A 10,528-nucleotide genomic window follows, 5' to 3' on the forward strand; every position below is an offset into this window, starting at 1 on the left:
CCTTTTGCCGCTTTTCTTCAAGCCCAAGTTACTCTGTTTTAGTTTTACTGAATAGCCCTTGTAGTTGCTTAGATTTTAAGTCAATTGTAAAGCTATAAATAGAGTAACTCTCCATCATAAACATTGATCTTTATTCTTGGAATCAATAGTGACAATTGTTTTCTTAATAAAGTTCACCTTTTTATTTCTTTACTTTCTTGTTATTTTATTGCTTTCTCTCTTCTTCCCTCATGTCTACGATGAACATGAGTGAGTAGACTTCTCTTGTCTTGGGATTGTTGGATAAGTCTAATGACATAATCCTAATCGAACCAAGCTTTGATCCTAATTTCATGTAATTCTAATTTCTAATCTAGATTCACCGTTATAACATGAATTAACCATTATCAAACTGTAGAAACAAAAGTAGAGGGTTTGATAATTGTTAATCCATCATCCCAAATATCAATTCATAATGCGAAAGCGGAGCTTTGATATTGGAACAAGTGAATCTAGACAAGAATTGCAAAGGCAGCGAAATAGTCTTTGCAATTCTTGAGACATATGTAGTTTCAATCCTAAAAGCCTCTTCTAGTAATCATGTCAGCGAAATAGGCTTGGTTGCTAGGGGTAAACTCTCACCGGACTTGATCAGAAAGGTGAGGGGCTAAGGGAAACTGGTCTTTAGAAATTAAGGTGTAAACCATGAAATTAGAAGATTAAAGCCTTGGCTAGTGAAGGATGCGTTATTACGACGAACCAATGATCCCAAGGCTCTTTTTATTATTGTTATTTAATTTCAACCAACTGAACCTCCTCTTTTTAATCTCTTTTCTCCTCTAATCATTTTCTAAAAAGTTAATTAGATTGAACAACTCCCTAGCGGAACGATACTCTTTTACTACTATTACTTCGATAGACCGTGCACTTGCGGTTTGGCCTATCAGCTCCTTATTTGATGATAAATTTGGGTATGCTAATTTGATGTTAAACTTCTTGTTGTTGATTTTCCATGGTTGAAGTATGATAATATGAACCGTTGTGTGTTTGGCTTAATTTGATGAAAAAGGATGTTGTTGTTGTTGATTCTTGATAAAATCATGTTTATATGATGTATTTGTTGTTGTGTTGTGTTGTTGATCTTGAGTCATGTCTTGGGTATCACTAATTATGTTGTTGTGATGCAAGTTGTTGTGTTGTGATGAGTTTTTGGTGAAATGGTCAAAATGGAGAAAATTGATTTGTGGTGTTTTTGAGTGAGTTGATGATGTTGTTAGGAAGAAATAGAACATCTAGAATTTTTGTTTTGAAATGAAAGTTTTGGTTGATTAATTGTTTGGGGGAAAATGAGATTTTTGTGTCAAAAATTGTCTTAAGTGTATTTGGAAAATAACTGATTATGAGAGATTTTGGGAAGCTGGTTTTGGATGGTTGAAACTGGAATTTTTTTTTTGATAGAATGTGATAGGTTTAAGTGTAAGGAACGCATAAGCAAAAACGTAATCGAAATCGGATTAACGGTTTGAATTTTATGTGCGAAACAGCAAAACAAGAAAAATCGGAAAACCTGTGTTGTCAATCGAGCACGACCGTGCGTGTCAGGCACACGAACCGTGCGTCTGGTTCGACATTGTCCGGAACCCCGATTTTTCACGTTTTTGCCGATCTTTTAAGTATCCCTATGAGTTCCAAACACCTAACCCTATCTAATTGAAGTATAATTGGACATCTGCGAGTGGTTTAACTTGGTGTTGCTTTGAAAAATGGAATTCTTTTAAAAATGATAAGTTGAGACGAACTTAGGTGAATTTTGGAATTAATCGGAATTGGCCGATGATACATATATGTATATGCTACTGCACTCATATATGAATTGTGGATGTACTTTGTTGAGGTGGTTGAAATTGGTTACTTTAATTTTGGAGACTTAATCGGAAAATGCTAATTTTATAAACATAGACGAACCTTCTCAGATTAATGTTTTATTGTTGGATAACTTGTAAGTATTGATACATTTGATCTTTAAATTAAAAATCAAACAAGTTTTTTTTAGGAAAAACTATGTCTTATTATTAATCAAGTGTCAGAAAATTAAAATTTAGTTTTTTATGAACTTTTAATACTTGTAATAGTGAATATTAAATATTTTATAAGATAAAATGTAAAAAAAAAAGTATATATGTTTATAAAAAGAGTATATATGTTTGTAAAAAAATGTATATATGTTTATACTTGTAATAGTGATCATTATTAAAATACAAAAATTAGTCCCCGTGAGTTTAGCTCACTTGGTAAGGGATAATGCATATTATATGTAGTGACCGGGATCGAATCCCAGACACCCCACTTATTCACCTTTAGGGTGGAGATTTCTCTAACCGCTAGGCTACTTGACAAAAAAAAAAATAGAAAAATCAACAAAGAGCTCTTCAATTCATAAATATGTTCATTAATTTATTGATTTAGAGTACAAATGTACCAAAATTCTTCAATTTTTTATTTAGGGAAAAAGTTCATCAATTCTAGGTTCTGATGGTCATTGGTAGGTGTTACTAGTTCTTGAGGCGTTACAAATTGGGGTGGATGTGAGGTTGGGGAATGGTTCTTTTGTATAAGAGCTTTGTAAAATTGACCTGCAGATAATCAGGGATTGGACTTTGGGTCGGTCCAATACATAAGGAGTTGTATACAATTAATGTATGTGGATACAATCAATGTGTGGAAAGCTCTCAAAACATCCAAAATATCTATTGTTTTACCTATTTAGCACCAAGCTATATTATGGAGAAAAAATATGGGTTGGTAATTATAAGAAAAATGAACGATTTTGATTGACGATAATTTAGCATGAATAACTTTATCGACTTTTTCGTTGATGGATAATGTAGTTGACATCATTTATTTTTTGAAATTCATGTGGATACCACACATTGGAAATGGATCTTACATTAAGTGGCGAGACGCTCATGAGTTTCACCCAATAACAGAGTCATGAGTGTGAAAGAAAATGCTAAAAAGAGAGTGTTGATATCATTTCTCTTTGAGTTATGCTTACGAAAAAAACTTGTGTGTTTCTAATTTTCAATAAGTATTGATACATTTGATCTTTAAATTAATAATCAAACAGATTTTTTTCTAGGAAATAAAAAGAGTATATATGTCCTATTATTAATCAAAAGTGTCAGCGAAATAAAATTTAGTTTTTTATGAACTTTTAATACTTGTAATAGTTTTTTTATGAACTTTTAATATTTGATGAAATCTCAGAAATTCATTTATCAACAAATATTAACATCATCATCGACATCACTACACAAAAATTTCATCAAAAATTATATAAAAAACCCATTTAGCTTATTTTAAAGTAAAACCAGAGTGCAGACAAATGTCAAATACAAAGTGATGATAATCAACCATTGAGTTAATTCCAATTTGTGTGTTAAAATCTTGACACAGGCATTAGATTAAGGGAATGTTGAAATGTCATATTTGAGCCTATCATCCTGGAATGTCCATTACATATTAATCCGTGAATGTTGAACATGTTGTAAGCAGATGACTGAAGGATCACAATCTGCAAAACAATAAAATGAAACGTAAAACCTGAGGCGTGACTACGTCACTGGACTAAGGAATTATCCACAGAATTGCGCAACTCCTCCAAAATAAACATGTTCTTCTCGACGGTAATCGTACCGAAGATATCAAGACACGAGAAATCAAAATTCAGATGACTCAGACACTTGGAACTTTTATAAGACTGAAAGAAGTGAAAATAATATTTAGAAGAATGGTTTGTGATTTTGTATCTCACGTACTGAAGAGTTGTTTCATTTATACAGGTACTATACCGAGAAAAACGTTAAGCACGTTTTTTTTTCTTTTTTCTTTTTCATTCAAATGCAATTGGGTGCTATTAACTAGGTAAGTGGAGATTGACCAAAAGCAGTTGCTAAAATGATGGCAAGGAATAATAATATCTCAATAGCAAGTAAATACGTAACAAATATTTTTGACTGTTAAACAAATTTAATTTAAACTTGAGAAAAGGTGGTCAACGTGGTAACTTGCTTGAGATAAAGTAGGAATAAAAATCAACACTACATAATAATAATAATAATAATAATAATAATAATAATAATAATAATAATAATAATAATAATAATAATAATAATAATAATAATAATAATAATAATAATAATAATAATAATAATCTATACCTATTAATAAAGGCAAAACACACTTTTGGTGTAGCCTATTTTTTTACCTAAATTACCCTTCACAAAATGCAAATATTTTAAAAAGAAATTAACTACTCGAAGTCAGTTACCATCTTTTCAAAAACAAGATGTAACCGATCTCATAAATCAAAATGAAAATTTAAGAGTATGGATTTGGGAGGAATGGCCAAAACAGAAATATGGCCAAAAGAGGAATAACATTGAAACCTTATGGATCATAGCGGCCATGTTTCTGGTGAAGTAGAAACTTGATGAAACTTTTTATGGTTTAGGCTTAAAGGATTGTTGTGACATGTTGATTTTTTCAATTTGATTTATTTTGCTGAAGTCCTTTAAATAGATGTATATAATCAGGGATCATCTATTTTGGATCGATTGTGAAGGTTGGTGACTTTTTTTCGTTGTGTTTCTGGATCATATATAGGTAACATGGAACTTACTCTTATATAGTTATCATGATATATCTTAGATGATGACTTAAATCTATCTATACAATTTAACCTGGTCAAGGAAATGTACTATGCTTATGAAGATTTGTAATTTTTGAAATCAAACATGGATATTGTTTAGTCGCTAAAACTCCGCACATTGTACTGGTATTATTATTTTTCGGATGAGGGATGAGATCCTTACGAGTGCTTATTTTTCAAATGAATGAAGCCATCATACTGGAAGAAAAAAGACGGGGAGGGTCTCATCTCATACAATACAAAATTTGCATATGCATTCTTAATTTCTTTGATAACTCAATGGATTTTGGTCTTTAAATGAACCTTCATCCTTCCATGACCGCATCAGGCGACAATTATGTGTAAACCCACATTACAACGCTGCAACGATTCTAACATAGTTGGTGCAAGAACCACATCACACTGAGTCAATATGCAGCAGCCGATGTAGTGATCATACAAAGTATTTATCTATCTAACTATTTTACATTTTTCAGTTTTCTTTTTGGAAAGGGATTAAGAGAGGGTTCATATTGGAGGTCATGAAATTGTGGTAAATGGTTAGTGATTTACGTCATTACTTCAAACTATATATTGTCTCTTTATTTTTTGTTATTTTTTTTTCTGTCTAATTCTTCTATTTTCCTTTCTTTTCATACAAGCGTATATTTATTTAGGTTGGACATAACAACACACGATCATCATATAAGTATAGCATAATTTGGCTTTGAGAGAATTAGGATCTGAATTCAAGGTGTTTTGACTAGATTTAATTTGATTATTGCAATTTTCAAATGTGCCAGATGCTTGCTCCCAACAACTACAACTACAACGAATAACGATTGACATTGAAGTGGAGTTCTATTTAGTTTCAGTTAGCAACATGACGTCGCACTCTAATGATATACCGATGTAACTCTTTTCCTTTGCTTTCTTCTTCTACTGTGAGACTATTTTAAATTTCCTAAATTTAGATTGGATTTTTCATCTAAATGTCCTTTTCAATTCGAACTGTTCAGGTGTAGTATTCAATAATGCACTTTTTATCTTATTTTGTTAACTTCATGAATCTTCTTTTGAAAAAAATCACATGAGTATGCTTTAACAGGGTGATTTATGGCAGTTTCTCTCTCTTTCTATTTAACAATTCCTAATGAGAATTGAGGATTGAGCGGTTCTATTGTTTTTCTTCTCAGGACAAAAAAAACCAATGAAAATGGGAGCAGAGACGTTCCAAATTACAATTGCAAGAGACGTTTCATCCACAGATAAAGAGGAAAACATGACAGGGTTTCACCAAGTTTCTATATTTCTTATCCCTTTTATCATCCATTTATTTTAGAACAAAGAGAAATATACATTTCATCCAATTGAAAACAATAGGTACATACTTTCATCATACACTTCTTATTTTTAATTTCAATTTCAGTATGAATGGATAATTTAGTTGGTGATTTTATTGATCAATTTTTTGTTTCTATTATATCCTTCATTGACTTTTTCTTCAAACTTCCCTCACAATGATTTATTCTATTCATTTGTTTTTCTTTAATTTTCATATGCTATTCCCATTATATTTTAATAATCCCTTTTTTAGTGGGGAAAATTGATGTAACTTCTATTATATTTCAATCTTTTAATCTTACTTTTTTTTTCGAACATGAATCTTCTAACCCTTCCTTTGTTTTCATTTTTTTTTTCTTCATGAAAGTGGTTTCCTATTGTCATCTTCCATAACTATTAATGGGAACAAGAATGGGACGATCATGAAATATTAGTAGGTTACAATTAACTCTCTTGCTTTGTGTGTTATGCTTCTACGGTTTTTAATATTCATCCATGTCTTCTTATACTAACATGACACACTTTTTTCTTTTACCATTATTTTTTCTTTGTTTCCTTTTTTTTTTTAATTTTTTTTTTAGAGATTTTGTTCTATGTTTTTTTTTCTTTTACCATTAAAAAACTGTTCAAACTTTGTTCATAATAGTGTGATCAATTTCAAAAACCATATTATTATTATTTAAAGTATCTACATTAAATATGTTGACAATATTTCGTAACCAAGGTCGACCTGTTTATGAAAATGTAGCTGATTTTGTGAATCGATATAGAATGATTTAGTTATCTTTTAAGAAGCCATTCGTTGCATGTGCTTATTAGAAACCAACAAATTGAGAGTGGGAGTTAGAGGAAAATCGTACAATTTTACTACTATTATTTCCAGTTTTTGAGTTTTGAACTTTAACCTTAACTTTCTTTTTCTTTTTCATTTACTATTTGTTTTCGATCAGCGCTGGTTCAATGTGAGATGGAGGACAAGAGTAGAGGAAGAGAAGAGACAAAATAATATCTAAGGAACATAGGGAGCCATCAAGGTGACCCTTTGACCGTGGCCTAAATGCAAATCCTCATAGCACTCACATGAAATGATGAAGGAAGGGGGCATAAGGTTTTTGGAGAGAGATAGAGAGAGAGAGGTTTGTTTACTAATTTTAGTTAAAATATTTTCTTATTCTGTTTCTAGAATTAATTTTATTCTCTTCATTTCTTTTGTAGAACATGTCTTATATTTTTATTTCAAAGAAAATAATTTGGGTTTTTTTTTTCTTCAAATATAGGTATACCTATAAATAAAGACCCATTTTTGTGTATTTTGTACCTCTGGACTTATTTGATATTTGTTTTGTGTTACTCATGTATACTTTACCCAAGTTCAACCCCTAAACTCATTCCAACCTCAACCATAGAGTGGAGAATAAGAACCATAAGGAGTGGGAGAAAGCTCTAAAGGTAAATATACATGTTTTGAAATATATTTTAATGAAGTGATTATATAACAAACTTTATTTTAGGCTTTTGAAATGCAAAGTGCTAAAGAAATTATTCTTTGAATGGCAAAGGTATAAAGAGATTAATTGTGCATTTGGAATCACAATGAAAGGTGATAACGGGCGGTTGATATTATAATTTTCTTAAGTTTCATTTATATTTCTATTTTATTGTGAGCATCTTAGATAGTATGAAGTGTGTTAAGTGAGAGATATGTCAATTGTCTTATGTTTACAACTATTTGAATTAATAAATAACAATCATAATATGTTCTAATCCTCTCTTATTCTCTTGCTATCTAATTATATCTCTTTATTTATTCATAGAATAGATATTATTCCAAAGTAACATTTTCTATTTCAACCTATCATTTTTGTGTACATACATGCGTTAGCGCAGTAGAAAAGGCGGACAGACGGGCACGGGAGTGCCCGTCTGGACGCTAGTAATAATAATAATAATAACTTTTGAAATAATTTCAAATATACAACAATCCCCCACATACTTCAAAAGTTTTAAATTAAGCTATATTGTCTGAGTCAACTTTGAGTGTAATGCATCGGAACGGTGTAGTAAGCTATGTAACCCGTCCTAGAGTGATGAGACTTAACACACAGTGAATTGGTTTAGCAAGCTATGAAACCCAATACACTTGATGTATGGTAGAGGTCTCCCAATCACATTACACCCCCACAATTCTCGTGTAGTCGCGTGTTGCGCATTTAGGCCGTGCGTGTGTCTGGATTTCATGAGTGCTCTAGAGACCCGTCACGGTCTCATGCAAGCGGCCCCACTCGACACTCATATATATAGGTGATTCCATATAGTGCATGCTACAACCACACACCACCCTAAAGGCATATGGTAATCATTAAAAACATTTAAAGCTTACCCCTCAAATTTAAAATTTAATTAGCACTTCTCATTGGCATAACAATACAGGAAAAGGACAACAATTTAGGGCTAACATAACTAACAAGTGACTTGTTTTTTCCATTTGAACCTTTTTCACGAGATCTCCAATCATAAAGGTTGGGTTACCATCACTTGTCGTTTTCGAGTGGCATATTAGACTATAGTTAGTTATAGTGTTTGAGAAGCTTGGTTAAGAGTTAGTTACAAAACTAAACTCTATATATAGAACACTCATGTATCATTTCACTATCTTTTATCAAATCTAGTTTACTCTACTATGAGTCACTATGGGTATCTCCCACATGAATACACTTATGCTATCTTTCTTGCTGATCATTATGACCTTTATCCCTGGGATTCCATGATTCATAACATGGTATCAGAGCGATACCCTAGGGATGAAGACGATGATGTTGCTTCTGCTTCCGATTTAGAAATTAGGGAAGATGAAGAATCTGGTGTAGCTCTCACATCAGCTTCTGCCTCTTCCATTCTTGAATCTTCTGCTTCGCACAATCACATCGTTTTTGGTAGTTTTGATTCTCCAATTGTTCCGGTTTCTACTCCTTCAATCGAACCAAAATTCGATGGATTCTCCAACAAGATTGGTGAAATTTCTTGCGCTCTCTTTGAACCTTGCAGCAACATCGTCGATGGCGACGATTCTGAGTTTGCCGTTTCACAAGAGGACAAGAAAGTGAAGGTTGAATCTGCATTGGAGAATCGCAACTCGACTGATTTTGTAGTCTCTGAAGCGCCGAAAGTTCTCATCGACATATTACAGGTGAGATTGTGTAGCACTTTTTACGACGTCGCTGCCGCGAGGCCTTTCGCCTCTTGGTTCTTCGTCGGAAAACAGATTGAATCAATTGTTTCCGCCGTCAACACTCAGGTTCGGTCTTTTCAATTACATGATGAATCCATTGTTGATTTTGATCCTGGTGGAAGTGTTTTCTCATGTTCTTTGTTCTCCGTTCTCACTGTTCTCCAACGAATCCATTTTCGCTTGTGGTGGATACCTTGGGATAGAGGCAAGCAATGTTTGGTTTTGTTCGATCCACTCTTTGAGAAGCCATTGTAAAAGCTCTATATTCTGGTTTCTTTCTACGGGTTTCTGGGAAAGCAGTTTCAGTTCAGGTTTTGGATGCAAGATCGCGTTGCTAGCTGCTATTTTTTCGTGTTTTGATCGTCATGTTTGCAGAATAATTTCTTTTTAGAATTGTGTTTCCTTGTCTCATGTTCAGAGCTTTGTAGAATCACATTTATTTTCGCTCTTCCTTACAAACGCGTGTGTTAGAGAAGTGTTTTTGAGATTTAATAAAAGCTGGTTTGAAAAGTGCTTATTGGAGAAGTGTGTTTTGCAAAAAGCGCATTTTGGAAAAGCTGGTTTTGGAGAATTGCGTTCTGCATAAGCTGCTTTTGGTTCAGATATGGTCTGCTTCTGCTTCTGTTACAGGGATTACATCTCACAAGCAGATGCTGGAATTCTGTTTTGGGCTTGGGCTTCTCAACCTCATTTGTTTTACTCACGGGCCTTCACATATCATTTCCTATCAGTTTTATTTTGCTTAGTTTACCCCGTAGTTTACTTAGTTACTCTAGTATGAATAATCATTGTATTTTTCATTGTGTTTCAAACTCAAATCGGTGAATTTCCCCATTTTGAGTCTGAGGGGGGCTATTAGACTATAGTTAGTTAGAGTGTTTGAGAAGCTTGGTTAAGAGTTAGTTAGAGTTAGTTACACAACTAAACTCTATATATAGGAACACTCATCTATCATTTCGCTATCTTTTATCAAATCTAGTTTACTCTACTATGAGTCACTATGGGTATCTCCCACATGAATACACCTATGCTATCTTTCTTGCTGATCATTATGACCTTTATCCCTGGGATTCCATGATTCATAACATGACATAGTCTCATTTCCTTCAATTTCTTCCCGGGGTTTTTATCTACGAATTCGTTAAATTCACAAATATTGGTTAAGACGTCTCTTAATCAATTAAAAGTTATAGGCATATTCTATAATATACCCCCACGTAAAAGGAAACAAAAATTCCATCCTTGTAGCAGTCTATGTATCATCATAAACTAGATAGACTCGTAGA

At 32.7% G+C, this 10,528-nt stretch overlaps 1 protein-coding gene and 1 long non-coding RNA gene across 2 annotated transcripts; both read left to right on the forward strand.

The window, feature by feature from the left end:
• The first annotated feature begins 4,924 nt into the window (after window positions 1-4,924).
• LOC146954373 (uncharacterized) lies at window positions 4,925-7,771 on the forward strand. Its single transcript, XR_015032527.1, has 3 exons — window positions 4,925-5,229; window positions 5,473-6,446; window positions 6,964-7,771. It is a non-coding gene; the product is annotated as an uncharacterized LOC146954373 (long non-coding RNA).
• Window positions 7,772-8,693: 922 nt separating this feature from the next.
• On the forward strand, window positions 8,694-9,497 carry LOC146954374 (uncharacterized). The gene has a single exon (XM_085744494.1). It carries the CDS (start codon window positions 8,694-8,696, stop codon window positions 9,495-9,497), a length of 804 nt encoding a protein of 267 aa, XP_085600620.1.
• The last annotated feature ends 1,031 nt before the right edge of the window (window positions 9,498-10,528 follow it).

This window comes from Medicago sativa, chromosome 1 (assembly GCF_051527215.1).
Source record: "Medicago sativa cultivar Bolivia chromosome 1, Bolivia_mono, whole genome shotgun sequence".
Taxonomy (NCBI): Eukaryota; Viridiplantae; Streptophyta; class Magnoliopsida; order Fabales; family Fabaceae; genus Medicago; species Medicago sativa.

What these genes read in the sequence shown, in the direction of transcription:
- LOC146954374 (XM_085744494.1), top strand. Translation starts at nt 8,694, where the DNA reads ATGAGTCACTATGGGTATCTCCCACATGAATACACTTATGCTATCTTT.